Source organism: Annulohypoxylon truncatum (assembly GCF_022578515.1).
Source record: "Annulohypoxylon truncatum strain CBS 140777 unplaced genomic scaffold F4807scaffold_17, whole genome shotgun sequence".
NCBI lineage: Eukaryota > Fungi > Ascomycota > Sordariomycetes > Xylariales > Hypoxylaceae > Annulohypoxylon > Annulohypoxylon truncatum.
In genome coordinates, this window is record NW_025953803.1 from 265,883 (window position 1) to 285,602 (window position 19,720).

Below are 19,720 nucleotides of genomic sequence, written 5' to 3' on the forward strand. Positions count from 1 at the left end.
ATGGTAACCTACCCAACTAAATTGTCCAACTAACGGTGCACTCTTCAGCGACGACAGCGACGGTGAGAGCTACGAACCATTCTTTTGCCACGCACAGTCTCTTTAGACACTTCTTGTACCCTACCCAACTAATTTTCCTATGGCACTAGAAAATCTAGTCCTTACATACTACGGAAAGTTCTTGCAACTTTCCAGAAACTGCCACATCTCCATCTCAGATACCAAGAGATCAACCACGAGAGTAATGAGCAATAACAAGGTCAGTAGTAACTCACTTTCTGTAGAGTTTTTTTCTTCCCTCTCTATCTAAAAACTTACCTAGTACCTCTAAGCGTACCAAACTTATCGAGGGCAGACCAGAGGCTAAGGAGCCCAAAGTCAAGTTGGTCGGAGGTTGGGCGGCACACAGGGGTGATCAATAAGGGTTATCTTGACTAGAAGGCTTTTACTTGTACTTTCTGCTCATTTCCAATGCTTGGATTTGGGATGGTGATGATGAGTTGGTTAGTGTCTAGCAAGCGCGACTAACTGAGTACCTATGTACCGTATAATCATCATTTCAATTATCCCAAGCCATCAATTCTTATACCTGTTTAGTAAGAATGATGTTGCCAGAATGAAGTTGCCGGAGTGCGAGGCCATGTCCTTCAGGGATCGCTCTTGTAAAACCTCGTGAAATGATTTTCGGCGATTTATTAGTATCATTGGCAGTGCCCCCTTTACCCCTTTTTCTCTGAAGACGGCAGCCGCTATGAACCTTCTCCAGTATGAAAGACATTATACGCCAGCCACACCTTCCATTGATAAATCAATCATTCATTATCGATTGGAAGCGTCAGTATCCAACCGAAGAGATAGACTGAGGTTTGGAAGTCGCTGTAGGACTTATCCTTTGAATCGACACTGGACATTGCTATATTTATCATATCTTTGGACTTTGTACAGAAAAGCCGTCCAGAACCGAAACATATTCTACCTTGAATGAATTGCACACGGACAGATTCCATTTCACTGGCTATCCATTCACTTACTCTTAATAATCTTAATAACATCAGTTGTGTCAAGCCTTCATCTATCACTATGTGGCCTCTAAACCCAAACTCCTACTCGAACCAATCCGAACAACATGATGATGAACACCATCACCGCCCCCAGTATCACCGACACTACCACTGCCCCCACCATCATAACATCCCCCAGCAGCAGCCTGATGATGGAAATCCAGATACTGATAGTCTAATGGGCAACTTCAATCTCGATTTACAACATCCTGGACCAAGTTCACAGCTCTCTGCACCGTTTCCCGCACGATCAGCCGACGCAATGTCTCTGTCCGACCTGCATATCCAGCCTGAACCATCAACTCCCGGCTGGTCATACGCTTATCCTGAACAACCGTCTGCACCCAGAGCATCTCGTGTACAGTCAATCGATACCGGGGCTCATCCTATACCTATGCCAAATTTTGAAATGGGACAGAGCACTATTTCTGGTATTGGCAATGCACAAACGGACGGAGGATTCTCCTTGTTTGATCCATATCAAAACCTAATGCCTGTGGCCGATGATCTCCAACCACATGAAGATCCAATCCAACAGGATACAGAGATAGAGAAATACGGTTGTTGCCGTTGCAGAAGCGTGACAATTCGCATCGCCGGTCCGCCAATAATCACTTTCATATGTAAGAGCTTCAAGAGTATCCTGTTCCATGACTTACCCAATTCTAAAAATATCTTAGGCCATTGCACGGATTGCAAACAGATATTTGGATCGGACCTCGTTTCATTTGCGAGGTACAAAGTCGAGGTATGTAACCAACCTACGATATTAGCACCCAGAGCTGGCTGCTCTATCATCCACTTGCCGCAAAAACTCGGAATCACTAATTTGGGACAGCATGTCGACCTTTTGATTGAGGGACAAGTTATATATTATTGTGTAAACGATGTGTCCAATTTTTTCTGTGCAGGTTGTGGCGCGGTATTCGAGATGAGGACTGCTGGCAATCCAACAGAAACCACTATACCAGTCGCTCTCCTGGAGGATCCGAGCCATCTCGCCCCCCGCATAGAGATATATTGCACACAGAGGGCGCTCTGGCTCCCTGACTACGCCCCTCCATCCCAAAGATACGATCACGCACCACAGCCGTCTACTTCACACATGGATTGGCAAGTTCCGGATAAGATCTGGTAGAGCTTTATGTTTGGATTTGTATGGTTTGATTGGCCTGTGCTGGAAGCGTTTGGCAAGCGTTGCTCTTATATGAATTTTTTATATCAAGGGGTGGTCTGGATGCTTGTAGCAACTATTAGGAGCGTTAGTAAGGTTACTGGATTCTCACATTGGAGAAACACCTGGTGTGGAAGTAACCTACCTGTGTAGGTACTTATCTTTTAATCGTATTCTTCCATCTTCACCCCGCTGACACGTACGTAGTATAAGTTCAATAGGGCCCATGTCATGGTTGTCATACGAAGCAAATTCTACCCACGTTCGATGTTCATGGTTCTAGAGGTGAATGACCCCTTAATCAGCTTATGGGGTCGTGGTTCTACATATGCGATACGTGCCACCTCCCTACTTTAGTAGGTAGGTTTCGGATTTCGTGGCCTCGAAAATGTAGACAGACCGACGTGGACCGGACTTGGCCTAGGACACGTTCGCGTATGCGACGGCGCAGAATGGAGAAAAATATAGAAGAAAATAAAACCAGGGCTCGTGTTCTGCATCCTGCGTCCCTATGCATATTGAACACCTAGGCAGGTAGGATGAGTATGCCTGAGGTAATCCTCAGGGGAAGAATACGGAGGCAAGCAATATATCTATCTATAGTGGGTAGCGATCGCAAACTAGATAAGCCTATGAGTGCGGTGCTGTATACCAATGGAGTTCTAGACTTCCGAATTTGGATCACTCCAACTCCTTATACATCCACTAGACCACCTAGACACGCGTGGTTGATACGGTAGCAGGGTACGTTTATTATATCTCCAACAGCTTTTACCAGGGCGTACAAGCTTTTGGCGGGGAATGGCAACCCGATACCCGATCTCCCGTCTCTGCCCTAGGTAGAACTAGAAACGGGACTGCGCCGTCCGTTGATCGTGGTGGTAGGTGGTGCCCAGCTACCACATGGCGACAGGGTTACCTCTCGATCTTCTCTCTCCATGTACGTGTTTGTCTCTCCTATTCTACCTGATAATTTCCGAAAGGCTTAAATAGAGAAATCCAGGTAGTATCACTTTGTTGCTTACTGTTGGCCCGTTCATATCTACGCCCTCGGGGTATGTATGACTCCTTTGTTTAAAGTCGTCTTGTTTTTTTTCGCCCCGGGGAGTGATGGGAGAAAGTCAACGGGATGGGGCCGTGCGGGTTGGGGTTCTTTGATCCGTCGGCTCGGGTTGGGATGGTGGGACCTCGGTGGGAGATGAGGTTAATAGGAGGACGAATCCCGGCTCAGAATTTCCCAATGTGAGATATTCGATCCTGAGCCATGCAAATCTCGCGTGGGCATTACTGTTTTGGTAAAGAAACGTGGGAACGTAAAAGACATAAAAGCCAAAAATGGCGGCACGTATTCGGATATCCGTAAACGGGTTGGGAGCTCTCAACGACTTGGCACCCGACCTCTTGGATTTGCTAAGCTTCGAGCTACCTAATTATAAAACCGTCTCTTGCGTCTTGCGTCGCCGGACAAGGCAGAGGAGTCAGGTAGCACGATCTGGCCAGCTTGGCTGGCTACGCGCGATACCACATACCTACAGGAGAACATCGCGATGCAACCCCGGATATAGATAGATGGCGGTGCAGGGTCCGAAAGGAATAGAGGAAAATCTCATGACTCGCAGGCTCGCATTCACCACCACTTCCCATCCCGCTCATCCCGCATCTGGTCCAACGATTGAGATCGAGTGGCTTGTGTGCATGTGCGACAGTTCGGCTGCATCTGTCGGTATTCCAAAAGGTCTTTTTCAGCTACGGGCATACCAGGACGCCATCCATACTTACAACATACCTACATGAAATAAGACTTTAAAGTAAGACTTAACACGCAAGGCACACGCTAGCAGGATAGGCTTGGGGAACACATGTTGTCGTCTTGTCATACGTTGTGAGAGGCGCGGGAATAGACAGGCCTGTTAGTGACAAGTAAAGCACAATTATCACAACCAACCATTATTCGAGATTTTTCTATTCGGTCGTCAGCTAGTCGCATATCCCCTTTTCCCAACGTATCAACTGTTGGTCTCACCCCTAATTACCTAGGTAGGTATCTTGTCCTCCATCGCTGCATCAACCGTCTACGAAGGAATCCTCCAAAAGAGAGTTGGAGTTCTACATAAGATGTAAGAAGCTGATAAGAAAAAGTTTTACCTGACATGATCTACCGTTCTCGTCATCAATCTACGCGTGTAAGCTGAATGCTCATGTAACGGTATAGGAGGAAGGCGAAGATAAACCATCTACCGCGATGTCTAATTCGTAGCCATGTAACAACGAACTAGTCAAAATGGTCTCATCTTATTAAGACTCGATAGTATGTGTTATTTGCGGACCAATGGCGGCAAACATTGCATCGCTTACTCACTGTATTGGTGGTGGCCAATATTAGAAAGTGGCCAACCCTCGAAAAGAGATTGCAGGCTACTAGGTGCGGCAACACGATGCTATTCCAAGCGTGTCGAGGCATTGGAGGATGCTATATGTAGCTATCTTGCCCACATTATGTTTCACTATGGTCTATGGTCTGGTTTGATGGTCGGAAGCCTCAGCCGCTCGACGAAGGGCGAGATAGACAGGTAGACAGACTACTTAGTAGCAGAGACCAGCGCACAGGGGTTTGTGAATGGCAAACGTTAGCGTCCTGTGTTAGTGCTGGTAGTAGACGCCGCCGCCTTTTTCAAGAAGCACGGATATCCTATCAAGGCAGACTCCACTTGATATTGGTTGACATACTAGGTACTCGTATGCCGTCACAATCTGGTGAGTTTGAAAGAGGATGGCCGCGTATTGCAGGCTTGTGATATTGCTGTATGTACTAGGTATGGAAAAGGGAAAAGCCTTGTCACCGCAATTCGAGACCTCTAGGAATTCAGCCACTCCCAAAAGGTCAAGGCATATCCATCTTAGGTAATAATGGTCCAATGATACGTCTGGTAACGACCCTGGAAGGTCTTGGATTTTGTGGCTATTTATTATTACATAGCACCTATTATTCGGCATGTCATGTCATCGAATCGTCAACGAGGGAAATCCTCCCGGATCCTGTCGCTTGCTCTGCTAACATTCTGTGGCATTGCATATGAAACCTGGGAAACTTGTTTTAAGGACAATAAGCGCGATTATGGTTTCGCTCAAGATATATAGATCAACAAGCCCAGCAAAGTCGAGCATCGAGCAAGTCTCAGATCGCAAAAGACGAATACTAGCCGCTCCGGCGAATATTCGTGAACGAGGGCCTTATTAGAAATAATTCTCATGATTCTCCACCCTTTTAATGCCTTAGCCACTTAGCCAACGATCTTGAAAAATTCGAAGAATTCTACAGGCCAGCATCCCTACCAGGTCTACCTGTTCTACCTGTTCTTCCTGTTCTACGGTCTTACCTGTGTGTACCTGGAATTTTGTTACTTGTTACCAGCGTGGTTTGCGGTTTGACGGCTCATCGATCGACCGTCGTCTATCGTATGTATTTGAAATCAGGGACACACGCGCGTTCTTGTTCCATCGCCCTGCCATTCGAGCCAATTCATCATACCTTTGTAATAGGTAATTCCCCAATTCCCACCCCAAGGGTCACTAAAAGTCACCAAAAGTCGCCAAAAGTCGGCGCCGACAAGCCCATCACAACGCGGCTAGTTTCAGAATTGCGACATAGATCTCGCTCTACTTAGCCGGCTAGCTGGACCTAGTTACGATCGCCTTCCCCATCAGGTATGCCGTCGGGTCGAGCACGGCATCAAATCACACATAACATATTCAACTCCATTTGACATTGCACAGCACAGACGCCAATTATTTCCAATCCCAGTCGCCATCCATAATTCTAGAAGAATTGCCATGTACTATGTAGCTGACTTACAGTACTTACTTACAGTCGGAGAAAGGAGGCCTCGAGATCGGGCGACTGGGCGACTTACCCGAACATCGCCGGCCTCTCCAAGGCGGCACACCGAATCACATCAGGAACTCCTGATAGTCGGCTGATTTCGGTATCGGTATACTGGAGAGCTGAATTTAAGCGACTCCTTTCTCTATACTTCCATTTACATGTAGGTACTGTACAACATACATACCCCATACATTACCTATCCCATATCCCATTCCCTATTCTCCATACTCCATATTCAATACATGCCTACGTACATATACTATGGACCATACATACATCATATCCATCATTCCAGAATCGTTCTAAACCCCTTCCATCCAAACACAGCACAGTACCTTCGCTGCGGATGGTACGTGTACGCACATACATAAGAACATATACGAATTCGTACACGTACAGTGCATCCGTAGAGAGAAAAGAAAAAGAACAGAAAAGAAAAAAGAGACAACAAGAGCATTGAGCATTGGTCATTGAACAACACGAACTCCTGGTTGCACCTAAGGTTCTAACGTTGCCACGTACAGTACAGTACCGTAGATCTGGTCGTTGGACCCTGACGACGAAGGAGAGATAGTGAATTACCTCACCTATTGAATTTGTACACGAGTTGACGAGTTGACGAGGAGAAGAAGACAACCCCGCTGTTGAGGGACCCGCCTGTAAGTCAAACTATAAAAACTAACAGGTAGCTTTAAAGTACCTTCCCCTCTATGTCTTGGTAGCCCGGGTACCCCTTCCATACAATTGTTGTACAAGGCAGATACCAGTTCGCGCTGTACCCGCTATACCGGCGGGGCCTAGCCAAAAACAGTGTCAGCCACTAGGGGTTCCCGGGCCTTTTCTTGCTAGTAGCCTGTCCCGATTGAATTTTTAGCTCCCATTTTTGGGGATTTCAGACCCTAGAGGGGGTACCTATCTAAAGTTCAAAGTTTCTAAAGTTTTCCCGCTGGTTTCTTCCGCTGTAACTTCTAACTTCTAACAAACCAGACTGCACAGTGGATTGAAGTACAGCAGCTAATACGCCCGCTACACCAATAACGTACCCGGTCCAGCAGAAAATACCTAGTACCGATACCTAGTACCCTAAGTACCCCCCGCCATTAAGGCCCCATCGGTCCCCATCAGGCTCAAATCAGAAGCCCGCCTTTTTCAGCCAGCACCACTGCGCCAGCCATTACCTGAACTGTCTGGACAGAGCGAGACATCAACCGCAACGTCTCAGCGTATTCATCTGTCTTCCCTTCACCATCCATCCTCATCCACCATCCACCTGCAGACATCATTTTACATTGACGCCAGAAAAATACGTTTCCCCTCACGCAAATCAATTTTCTCCTCCGTCTACTTTTTTTCCTCCCTCTCTAAACCCCCACGCTCTACGGTCAAACGTCAAATCTCCAACCAAACGACGTTGCTCTGGTAAATTTATTTTTTTAAAATTCCCATTTTCACACAATTACATCAAATCAAGTATTCAATAGCCGCCACACGCCAATTCCGCCCTACGAACCACTGGCGGCTCACGACATACTTTAGGAACCCGTTGGATAGGAACCTGGCATTAGGTGAGAGAGATCAAAACTTACACCTTTTGATCCATCATCATGTCAGGTTCGGAGGGAGGTTTTGACCTGCTTCGGCGGGCAACTCAAGCAATGATGTCAAAGTAAGTAAATGAAGAAAAAAAACAAGCACCAAGCAGAACAAGATAAAATTGTTCCGTCCATTCTCAGTTCGCAATTCGCAAGTTCGGAAGAGCAAGACCCCCCTTCATCCATCCATCCATCCATTTACATCCCATGCCCTTCCCCTCCATCATGCCCTGGGTATCATCTATCTGTCTATCCTATCATCGTCATCGATCAAGGCACAAATCCGCTTTCACTCAAAACGAGTTTATTATCCCTTACCTATTTCTATTTCTCCCCATTTCCGCCCTTTGCATATACCTCACCAATTCACATCCACCTTGTCGCAAGCCGCGACCTTTTCGAAAATCGAAAATGTCATACAAGGTTCCCAGGTTGTCTTTCCCGTTTAGCCAGTATTCGCCTTCGGATTACGGATCACCGCCCAAGGATTTTTCTAAGGGTAAGGGATGTTCCAAAGTATTCCAAAGTTGGAATCCAGGACCCCCAAAAAGGACCCCTGGTACCCTTAGCTATCAAGCTCGACCGCAATGACGCCGGGCCTTGAATGAGACGTTCTCCCGTCGGCTCTACTTTGCTCTGATCTGCTACTATCTGATTTCCGGTTTCCGGTTTTGGTTCTATCTGGTTCCCAGAAGTACGTGGGTACGAGCTTTGAGAGATTACGCTATATTCGACATCCGGGACTAGTTGGATCATCACGAGTGACGATCCGATGAAAGAGGCTCATTCGTTCTACGGTCCAAGTCCGACTGGCCATCGGCACTCCCCCTCCCACGAGAGCAATTAAGCACAGAAAAAAGGCTACGAGATGTAATGTATACATCCCAATGACCTATTTTTAACCAGCGATTTGGCTGGCTTATCTTCATCGATGTACACGATTACACGATGCATTGTACGGTCAGTACGATCGTGGCTGGCCCACCGATGTTCGCAACGAACAGGTCCCCATTATTATATGGATTACTTGGATCAGCTCCGTTCCGCGGCGAACGCCACAGCGCGGGGTCTGGACGAGGCTTATAATTATTATCATATTGAAGCCTGACACCTAACTCGCCGGTTGCAATAATCCACGGAGGAGCCCAATGTTCCAACATTCCAATGTTCCCTATGTCACCGATGTCATCAATGTCGCACTATGTCACCATGTCACTCCCTGCTGGGCTGGCTGGCTGGCTGGCTATGTCTCTCTACGTCCCTGCGTGTTTCTCTCTGCGTCCACCCCACCTCGACGTCGATCTCATCTCTCAATCCACCCCCTTTTGCCCCCACTTCGACTCCCCCCTCTAGGTTACCACATGGCGAGTGTCATGGGTGATCGCTACGAAACCTGCATGGGGTGTTCGGCTGGACGAAATCGCTCGTGAAATTGTACATTTCTACCACCTGCCCTCCTGTTTAATGCCTCCCGCCTCGGCCGCCATCTCGCATCTATGGATACCTGGATACATTACGGAACCATTGGACTTCCTTGCGGCAACCTCCACTAGATATGTTCTAATTCGAAATGTCATCTTTTCAAGAACCCCTTCCTCATCCTCCTCGCACTCTTCTCATCATGCCCGTATCTTATTGATACATCACCCGCTAGCCATACCTAACCCACGTTATTACTTTCTACTTCTTGCTTGGCGAACTTGACGAACTTGACGCGACCTTCTGCTTGGCTTCTGGCTTTGACGTCTGGTTATGATCGCAATTAACATGCCCAGCAGGACATCGACCACGGAGGACGACGGCGCTGACCAAATTGGTTACGATACTCCGAGATCTGGCATCGCTACGCCTCAGCCTGATCTTCACGACAAGAGACTACCGGGTATTAGCTACTTTGGTCAGGTTAGTACCACCTCTTTACCTTCTGCCGTTGGTCTCTCTTCTTCCCGAGCACTTGAGACTGAGTCGACACGCCCTACCTGTCCCCAGGAAGAGAAGGAATCGCACATCGTACCTCAGCAACTGCCGAGCCCGGAATCGGATTTGAGCGGCAAGGACATCACGCCTGACACTTCGCCTCTCCTTTCACATGAGAGGATCGAACCTCTGGCAAAAGTACAGTCCTCCCAACAATTAACTTCCGATATCCACCCTTACCCTACGCCTCCCTGTTCACAAACACCGTCGGAGAGGGGAGTCAAGTTGTCAGATGCGAGTGGAGATTCGGACGGGGCCGCTAGCGGCCCATCGAACCGATCCTCTCTGAACACCAAGAGCGGCTCGGAAACCTCTCAGCTCAAAGTTCGGAGGGCCACTCTAGCATCCCCTCTTACGAGCATCGTCACTACGTCTAATGTTCTAGCGAGCCATCTTTCCATCCCTACCGATCATGCATTTTCAACAACACCAAGTTCTCCCTCGGACGCGCAGCCCCCTGCAGGCGAAGCCAGCAGTTTCTTATCTCAGTCCGCCTCGGTTGATCGACTGAAGAAGCTAACAGATGTTGGGACGAAAAAGAGCGGCCCCCCGACCCCTACCAGAACGCTCTCTGCTACTCACTCGTCACACACGGAAGAGAGGTCGCCTTCGAAGCTTAGTGGAGATGGAATAGACACGGGTGGTAGACAGACGCCGGTCTCCTCTGCTAGTGGCGGTGCGCAAGCGCCACCACAGAGGGGCAAACTTACTATCAAGATCTTAGAGGCGAGAGGCTTGCGGAAGAGCCGCGACCCCTACGTTGTTGCCGTGTTCCAGAGAAGCGAGTTGATCTCACACGGACCGCGGACTTTCGAAGACGAAGACGAGTCAGCAGCGCCCGCGCCAGTCCCGATGGGCGGGGTTCCCATACAGCGCCAAGGCAGCGACCCTGGTCGTTCGATGGCGATACCTATGCGTAGTCGCCAAAGCAGCAACACTAGCATCACCGACTACAACACATTCCGCAATCGTCCGCGAAGATCGTTCACAAGTCCTAAGTGGGATGCTGAAGCAGTATTGTAAGTTCCGTAGTTCGATTGGGTCCCTTCGGACGCATCGACTAACTTTGGTAGTGATGTTGTTGATTCAGACATGCTAGTGGACATCTCGATATATGACCACGGCACACAAGGGGAAGAATTCTTAGGCCATGTCGATTTCCAGGCAATAATCCCTGGCAAAGACGAGCCTGTGCGAGGCTGGTACCCGTTAAGAGGAAATCTCGACACGACTCCTGACAAGACACCCACCGGTGAAATATTCGTCGAGGCGATCTACCAGAGAACCGAAAAGAAGCATTACGGACCCGACGATTTCCAGATCCTACGATTGATTGGGAAGGGTACGTTCGGTCAAGTTTACCAAGTTCGGAAGAAGGACACTGGTCGAATCTATGCTATGAAAGTATTGTCGAAGAAGGTCATCGTTCAGAAGAAAGAAGTGGCGCACACGGTCGGAGAGCGGAACATTCTCGTCAGGACAGCCATGTCGGAATCCCCGTTCATTGTAGGGTTGAAATTTTCTTTCCAGACCCAGAACGACCTTTTCCTTGTCACCGACTACATGTCGGGCGGCGAATTATTCTGGCATCTCCAGAAAGAAGGACGATTCGATGAGAAGCGAGCCAAGTTTTATATCGCGGAGCTTATTCTTGCGATTCAACATCTTCACAACAACGACATCGTCTACCGCGATCTCAAGCCGGAGAACATCTTGCTCGATGCCAATGGCCACATAGCCCTTTGCGACTTTGGCCTGTCCAAGGCGAATCTGACCCAGAATGATACGACCAATACGTTTTGCGGAACTACGGAATATCTAGCCCCGGAGGTGTTGTTGGATGAAGCCGGATATACCAAGATGGTAGATTTCTGGTCTCTCGGCGTCCTTGTTTTCGAGATGTGTTGTGGGTGGAGCCCCTTTTATGCCGAGGATACGCAGCAGATGTACAAGAATATCGCGTTCGGCAAGGTACGATTCCCCCGAGACACACTCTCGCAGGAAGGTAGGAACTTCGTCAAGGGCCTCTTGAACAGAAATCCAAAGCACCGGCTAGGCGCTATTGACGACGCCGAGGAGCTGAAGCGACACGCTTTCTTCGCTGATGTCGACTGGGACATCTTGTCCAAGAAACTCATCACGCCACCCTTCAAGCCGAAGTTGAAGTCTGAGACCGACGTCTCCTACTTCGACCCCGAGTTCACCAACGCGTTGAATTCGAATGGGTCGCTAAATGAACGCGCTCAGCAGCTAGCCGCTGGGTTTGCCACATCAACGCCGCTGTCTCCGACTACGCAGGCGAATTTCCAGGGGTTTACGTTTGTCGATGAGAGCTCATTGGACGACCACATGAGAGGACGATACGTTGATGAAGAGATGGACGACGCAGATCACCGAGATAATGACTGGGACGATCTCGAAGATCTCGATCTCCGGAAGGCCAATAGGATGAGTGGGATCGTCAAGACTGGGAATAACGACGAGCCTTTCGGCGAATCCCACTTTGACATATGACCTGGAGTTTTTTTTTGTTTGTTTTGGACCCTTACGACATGAGGATGAACCCGCTCGATCGTTCTCAGCATTCACGACAGTTTCCGCAATTCTTCCAAAATCCTGTCCGTGACATTATTGCATAGGGCGGCATATTGCATGAGGTGACGATTGGCAGAAGTTAATTAGTCACTATGGGGTGGTCGGGCGTTTGGTAGTTGCAAATAGTCTGGAATCATGACACTTTACGTACACGAGGCTACGGGATTCTTTTCGGACATACCTAACCCATTACCCATTTTACGTCATGAAGGACCGGGGCAGTTTACATGGTGTTCCCCCTTTGTCACTTCAGTTTGGAATTCACACGCGGATGCCTCTGATAGCGGAGCGTTTACTGCCAACGGGCGGCTTGGCCCTCTGCGCGGACAAGCTCGTCCGCGGTGGTGGTCGTGGTCGTCTGTATGAAGCAGATTGGTAATCATTGCTGGGTTTTGCGGTATGAATATGCTTACGCCGAGACGAGCAAACATGGAGGCCGTCTGATTTAGGTAGCTGGGTCCTTTGCAGTCATGTACCGATTCGCTTGGATTCTGGTTTACTCGCTTTGCTATACCCGATCATTTTCTCTCGCATTCTCGAGGCCGTGGTTGCATGTGTCGCAGGGAGGGACTAGGCAGGCGGACGTCGCATGTTACATAGGTACATCTACGTACACTGATGAAGTTCAGTCTCCCCCAATGAGAAGCGAGAGAGACGAAAAGTGAAATAAAATTACTTAGGTTGCTTATGATTACTTGGCTTTTGACTTTTTTGGTTTGTGATGTGATTTGTTCGCGCAATGTTCTGGACTTTCTCTCAAAGGGGTGCATATGCGAGTAGATCTTCCTCCCAACCGGCCGGTAGCTGTCTTACCATCTCGAGATATGGAAAATAAGTAAGCTTAGGGATATTTATGGTAACGAGATATGTAACGACGTAAGAAGATTTCTTGCTGGAAATATCTTTTTTTATCTTTTACGGAACAGGTTTACTCTCCCACTTTCTAGGGAAGAGCCACATTACGTGAGTGATGTAGATAGTCGACAAATGTCGACTATAAGTCTGCTTAGACGTATAAAGGAATACCGGCATGCTGACCGAACGGAATCTGGACTAGAAGTGTTGTGTCGTCACACATGTTGAGAGATATCCCTTACAGGAGCGCTACGCAGTAAGGCGGGTAAGAGATATATATACTCAACACGACTCTCTTCTCACGTTATTAGCCACTAGCCACTTCAAAAATTTTATACCTTGTGCTTATACATGTGCGTATCTCTAAGACTTTGGAAGAACCTTTCGTTGGGTGTCCGAGGAAGGGTCAGGGGGACAGTACCTACCTACATAAAAGGGCTGGAGGAGCAAAAAAAGGGGGTAGCGGGGAGCGGATAAGAGGTAGAAAGTAGAATAGAGTAGAAGAGCCCCCCGGAAATAAAAAATGCTTTTTTTTCGCCTACCTGGCTGACTGGCTAAATAAATCAGCGTGCTTCCCGACTCTGCGTTGCTTACGTGCGTTACGGGAGACGGTGTGCGTGGGCGGCCTGGGTAGGGTCGGTGTAACGGCGCTGGGGGGGGGGGAGCTTACGTTCCCCCGTTAAGCGTCCTATCAGAGGCCCGGGACGCGGTTCTGGCCTTACTACCTGGGTAGGTCTGGGTAAGCGAGGACTTTGGTATGGAATTACGGCGTGGTATCGAGGTATGTATGATGCGTGTGTTGTATAGCCAAGGTAGGTTGGTGGCGGTGAGTGGGAGTTTCCTTGGGCGTTAGCTGACTATGTACCTACACTTACCTACCAGCTTGTAGTAGATAGTTATTTGAATGCTCAACTATTAGTACCTAGTCTAGGACAAGCGGTGAATGTCCTAGGAATTCGAAGGAGTGTGTCCTGAGGTGTCTACTAGGTAGTAGATATTTAGACACAGGTCGATCTAGTCAGCTATATCTTAAGTGTGATAACTCGACTCTGATTGGCGAGTCTACTTGTTCGCTACTTTATTATGTTTATATTGGTCTGTTGGAGAGCTGGCCGTCGAAAGTTCGGTTTAATATGAGTTCCGCCTATCAACGACTTAGTACATTATAGGATGGCGTAAATGAAGTATATATGTTGTGATGCTGGGCAGAGGTTTACAGCGTCTCGCGAAGCCAAGTGCTTGTTCCCAGAAACATTAAGTTGGTATCGTGATGTACTCAAACACCAACTGATCGGATTGATAGACGTTGGTGGTAGGATTATAGGTTATCTAGCAATAGACACCTTCAGCACCGAAGTCGGCGCTATCTACCCCCCTCTAATAACACGTAGATACGGCTGTCTGGGAGGTCGGTTCTTACGAAGAATTCCGAGAAACTTATGGCAAGTTCGTAATAGGTTATCGGGTATACTGTAACTGTAAGTCATATTGAGATATTTAGCACAAAGTAGTGGAGATTTTTCTTTCAGAACGTAGGATCTTTTGTGATTCGGCAACGGCGATCCTAGGAATAAATGTACAAGTCTTAATTACTCTCCTCGACCTCCTTCTCTTTCTTCCTCAGACTGACGGCTCGGCTCTAGGCATGTCTTGCGTTTCTTCTCTTCCCGGTATCTCTCCCTTGCGTGGCTTAATTCATATCCTATCTCGTCATAAATCATCGTTTAATGGTGAGCCGGCTCCTCATCTTCTTCCTCGACGAGCCAGTCTTCCACGACGGCGGGCGTCGAGGCGCTAATGCCCTCGTTACCTTCGACCTCGACAGCCATGCTCTCGTATTCCTTCAGGCTACTGGCGAGGTCGGCCTCTTCGGGCGACTTGGGTGTCTTGGGTGCGGTAAAGGTTTGGACTTGACCGGCAGCGTCGGAGTCCTTGATGGGTGTGGGCTTGTAGGCCTTTAATTCCTTAAGGTAGAGCTCTTGGACGAAGTCGGCTGTTCACGAATGTTAGTGCTGGCTTTGATATTGAATTTTGACCTTGACTTGTGGGTGCAGAGGTAGCTGATTCGAGATCGGCGGAAGGGAAGGTATTCGCAAGATTACAAATACGTCAAGCTCTTCGGTATATGCTCCCCGGAGCTGTCGCAAACGCATGACGGGCATCGATGCGGGTATCCAGCCGGATATCTCATCATCCCGCTCATACCGCCATATGCTTCCAAGTTTCCCCAACCTCGATCGTCCAATCGTACCACCCAATTGACCACCGAATCCACTTCGGCACAGATAAGGTAAAAAAAGGGAATCTTCGAAGTCTTACCTCGTCGCGAAACTGTAGGAGCGATAAATGTTCTGGCGGTGTTTATCCTGGCCACACGGGTGATGGCCGAGGCGGCCGATCGAGCAGTCTGAGAAAAAAAGAAAAAAAGTCGGAGTTAGCGATTTATTCCCCTCTCCACTCTGCTTACTGCGACCGATATGGTGCGGAATAATGTAGGAGACTACTTACTGAAGCTCTTAATTGAGAGAGCATGATGTCCGTCTGTGAGGGATGCTCAATTGAGGATTGTGGGAGGGAGAGGTTATGTGGTTGGTGGTAGAAATGGGGGGAAACTTTTGCACCTTGGGGGACGTTTATGATTTGAGGTTTTTCCTTTTGCCGCCTTCCATTGTTCAATCGTTTAGCGCGGGAAGCTTCTAAGGTGGAGTAGTGGTGCTCCGTCTGGTCACGTGCTTTCGCACTTTGACCTTTGAATCCTATGTATTTTGTATACCACGCTCCACTTTATTACATCAGTCGTGAACTTTGTTACATAATTCAGTCTTCTGAAAGGACCTACTCACACTCTAATGAATGGATATGATCTATTTGTAAACACTCTCAAAACATTCTTTCCAACCTTAACAAGCCCAAAAAACGGTCGAACTTCGAGTGGAAGAGAAGCTTTGGCACATAGATACCTATTTACTTATGAAGGTCACTGCTCATAGACTCGTTCTATTCGACTAATTGGCTGATCCACGACGCAATTGGTTATACATGAGTCAATCCGTCCGTATACCGATTGATAGAGGAGCTACAAAAGTCTACTCGAGACATTGGTGTATTGATTCACGTAGTACCCTTAGCAACCACCTCGCTAGAGTTGTATCAAATTTCAACCGTCGGTGAATATGTGCTACGCATACTAAGTCGTATTCTGTTCTCGAGAAATGGCTTAAGGGATATCGACGATGAACCTGCGGGATCTTTCACACTTTGATGATTCTACGAAAGAATATTTCCGATATAAGTCTATTACATAAATCGTCAATAAGTATCATTAAACAAGGCTATCTAAACATGACAACATAACCCATGGCCACCACCGATACGGAACATAACCCCAGGTCCTCAAGCTAGACCGATAAAGACAGAACATGGATAGGCAAGTGATATCCAGTCTCTCGTGTGTATGTGTATACCCTACCCATTTAATTTGCAAGTTAACCCCCTATCCCAACACCGAAGAAATTCAAGCACACTTTATAAATATCCCCAGGGCCCCCAATTTATCCCTTATATCTCCAACACACCTCAACCCAGATCAGAACAGATCAGAAGCTCTTCTCCTGCTCGATGCGTCTGCGGCGTCGGAACTCGCCAAACACGGCGGCAGCGATATAAATGGCGAACATGACGCCGGCAACGACCGAGTACGCGACCACGAAGGTTTGGGAGGCGTCTGCCAGCTGCAGGCCAAGCCCGCCGTTCACTGCGCCCATGATGAGCAAGGCCCGGCCGTACCAGATGTGAGCGTGCGACACTAGACCCCGCCTCTGGTTCTTAACGAAGTAGCGGTGGTGCACCCAGCCGAGCACGGGCTGTACGGCCATCAGGCAGACCACGACCGTGCCTAGGAGCGTGTGTGTCGAGTTGAAGTCCTGTTTGGTTGGGCCAGTTAGTCTTTGTTCTATGGCTTACCTAGGTATGATTAAGGAGAGAAGTAAGGGGTTAGACGTACAAGGCGAATGCGCTGCGAGGCCACGATACCCAACCCAAACCCGGCCCACATGAGCAGGAAGGCCAGGAACTGCCACGAGGCGTGCAGGATCCATTTTCCGAACAGTGGCATGAGCGACGACCCCAACGGATATAACAGCACCATAACGACCGCCATAATGATCCCGTGTCCTAGGATTAGCGTCCGCGGGTCCGCGAAGCTGCCCCGGCCCACGCCCCGGTTATTGTTGTCGAACTGCCGGACACCCAAGAACGGGTTCGTGTCGTCGGTCACCGTGCCCTGCGTCAAGTCGAATGTCCAGGCATCGTGCGCGTCGTGGTACTGGATCGTGGCGTCCGTGTCGGTGCTGTCGACGGCGTCTCCCTCCTTCCAGGCCGCGATCCACGACGCGGCGTCCGAGGATAGACTGACGGACCCGCCCGGCCAGGATCCACAGTTCCCGCACCGCACGTTTGCGATCATGGTCTCGTCGTTGTTCGTCAGCCCGCTGCCCCCAAGTAGCTCGAGCTGGATCATGGCGTTGTGCCGCGGCATCGTGTGTCCCGTGCCTGCGCGCGCTGAGACCGTTACGTTACCGGTCCCTGAGGAGTACATTACGAAGATATTGGAGTCGGCCATCGCGGTTCCTGTCCCGAAGGCCACCCATGAGTACGATGTTGGCGCGCGCAGTTGCAGATAGATGTTGCCCCCGTTCGAGTCGGCCGACGACGTGGGCACGGCCACTTGGTAGCATATGTCCTCCACCGGACAATACTGGACCGGTTCGGCGGAGCTGAGGCTGCTGTAGAATATGGCGGCTATATGTTGTGTTAGTCTTCTGATTTTCGACGATCTTCTGAGGGGTTGGTATCACATACACAGCGCCGCGGAGGTCAAGTACGACACGATCATATCGAATGCTGCTCTATGTGCCTTTCGTATAAGATTCTCCGATATGGTAACCGAAATATACTGGTTGTCGCAAACGAAGCGACGAGTTATGCGCCCGAATTTTCAAACTCCGAGAAATAAGGAAGTAGACTTCCGCGTCACCGTCTCAGATTATGCGTCGGCGGATTTTTTTAAGTTATAAACTCGATCTTTGTTATTCGGAAAGCTTCTCTGTCCTCGTACACAGATCTTTCTCCTCCCCTCTCAGGCACCTCGATGATGTAATCGTGCTCGTGCGACGACTATGCGGCCCTCGGCCTCGAACGCGTATACCGTTTTAACGTTTTCGAACTGTGCCTCGTGAAGGTTAAATTCGCCAGGTCTTCAAAGTCTATATCCAGGTCCCGCTGTTGAGTAGACACAACACACAACCATCTGCTACGAAGACAAGTGAGAGGGAAGGGGGGTTATATATAGACCAATATTAAACTGCTAACGGTCTTCCCTGTCTATGCCTGTCATAGGAAAGCCAAATGATGGTTTAGAAGACCAAGGATCACTATCTTGGTTTCCTTGTACACACCGAGGCCGTACTTACATAGATCTGCGGCTTATCACCCAAACAAGCTCAGCAATTTGAACTTACTGCATCGCCATACACGTACTTAAACGGTTTCTACTTGGCAGCTTGGGATACATACATAGGTATGAACCAGCTCGCGCCAGAATTCTTCCCAACTGTAGTGTCTTGGCCAACGAGATCAATGCCTGGGTGTCTACGCATGTGAAATCAGAGAACTCCAATCATACTTCTTCATCTCAGACAAATTCAGACGGAAACGGGAGGCAGGCTATGCAGTGCAAAGGCCGTCGATCCATTTTATCATGTCACTCTCTACCTATCCGAACTGCGGCAGCATTATCAATCCCAGAGCCCAAAGAACTGGCATTATCCCCAGACGTGAGTCTGGGGCCACCTCGCCGTTGCTGACGACATCTATCTCCCCCGCGGCTCGCCAAGGCCCGATGCATTGGTCGCAGCCGAGCTGCTTGGTTTCAAGGCTGTGCAACTTGGCGAGCTGCATTACTTACTATCAGACAATGTTGGGCAGGTCCCTTGTTTGAGAAATATGTAGGTAGGTTAGGTAGGTGGGTGGGTAGGTTTTCCGGCAGTTGAAGACAACCCGACGTAACCCAACCTGCCAAACCTGCCAAGCTGCTGCCCTTATTAGAATCGCGGCCGCGGTGATTCGCCAATGGTCCCTCAACGGTACCGAATCACACGCCGGCAACGCACGGCAGGGGTTTCCCTTCCGCCAGGCACCCCTGGCGCGGGACGTTAATAAGTAGCATTCCATTTTTAGGGCAGGTCTTTTTGTTTTGTCAGCATGTGGGGTGGGTTGGTAACAAATCGACGACCAGATTCGATATGCATGCGTAGATCTCTATCCCGTTTTAGGACCAAGGTTTTGTCATTAGCATACTTTATTCCTCTACTAGTAGTTGGGGTCGGTTTTTGGGGAAATTCCAAATCTGGCAGGTTGAGAAAGAAGTCTCTATTGCGATGTACATGAAATGGATTACATAGGTAGGTAGGTAGGTAGGTATAGTAGGCCAGGTGTCTAGGTACAGGAGACTTGCGCGCGACGGAAGTATGGCATGAGTATAGGTTGCTCGGACCGAGTTACGAACTTAACTTAAACCAAGCCA

General features: G+C 48.8%; 3 protein-coding genes across 3 annotated transcripts; 2 read left to right on the top strand and 1 right to left on the bottom strand.

Annotated features, from left to right (window-relative positions):
- The first annotated feature begins 1,082 nt into the window (after positions 1 to 1,082).
- Positions 1,083 to 2,520, top strand: F4807DRAFT_426681 (Mss4-like protein). The gene is made up of 3 exons (XM_047998088.1): positions 1,083 to 1,684; positions 1,742 to 1,809; positions 1,900 to 2,520. Exons 1-3 carry the CDS (start codon positions 1,240 to 1,242, stop codon positions 2,197 to 2,199), a joined length of 813 nt encoding a protein of 270 aa, XP_047853951.1. The 5' UTR covers positions 1,083 to 1,239; the 3' UTR covers positions 2,200 to 2,520.
- Positions 2,521 to 9,166: 6,646 nt separating this feature from the next.
- Positions 9,167 to 12,309, top strand: F4807DRAFT_93199 (kinase-like domain-containing protein). Its single transcript, XM_048003668.1, has 2 exons — positions 9,167 to 10,706; positions 10,761 to 12,309. The coding sequence occupies exons 1-2, from the start codon at positions 9,463 to 9,465 to the stop codon at positions 12,199 to 12,201; spliced, it is 2,685 nt and encodes an 894-aa protein (XP_047853952.1). The 5' UTR covers positions 9,167 to 9,462; the 3' UTR covers positions 12,202 to 12,309.
- A 2,552-nt stretch (positions 12,310 to 14,861) lies between these two features.
- On the bottom strand, positions 14,862 to 18,031 carry F4807DRAFT_451783 (putative iron reductase domain protein; the record flags this gene model as incomplete). Its single annotated transcript, XM_048000264.1, has 4 exons — positions 14,862 to 15,130; positions 16,781 to 17,060; positions 17,141 to 17,937; positions 17,998 to 18,031. The coding sequence occupies 4 exons, from the start codon at positions 18,029 to 18,031 to the stop codon at positions 14,862 to 14,864; spliced, it is 1,380 nt and encodes a 459-aa protein (XP_047853953.1).
- Between the last annotated feature and the right edge of the window lie 1,689 nt (positions 18,032 to 19,720).

What these genes read in the sequence shown, in the direction of transcription:
- F4807DRAFT_426681 (XM_047998088.1), top strand. Translation starts at nt 1,240, where the DNA reads ATGGGCAACTTCAATCTCGATTTACAACATCCTGGACCAAGTTCACAG. An exon ending in GCCAATAATCACTTTCATAT is followed by an intron (nt 1,685 to 1,741) that starts GTAAGAGCTTCA and finishes AAAATATCTTAG; the next exon opens with GCCATTGCACGGATTGCAAA. An exon ending in TTGCGAGGTACAAAGTCGAG is followed by an intron (nt 1,810 to 1,899) that starts GTATGTAACCAA and finishes AATTTGGGACAG; the next exon opens with CATGTCGACCTTTTGATTGA.
- F4807DRAFT_93199 (XM_048003668.1), top strand. Translation starts at nt 9,463, where the DNA reads ATGATCGCAATTAACATGCCCAGCAGGACATCGACCACGGAGGACGAC. An exon ending in TGGGATGCTGAAGCAGTATT is followed by an intron (nt 10,707 to 10,760) that starts GTAAGTTCCGTA and finishes TAACTTTGGTAG; the next exon opens with TGATGTTGTTGATTCAGACA.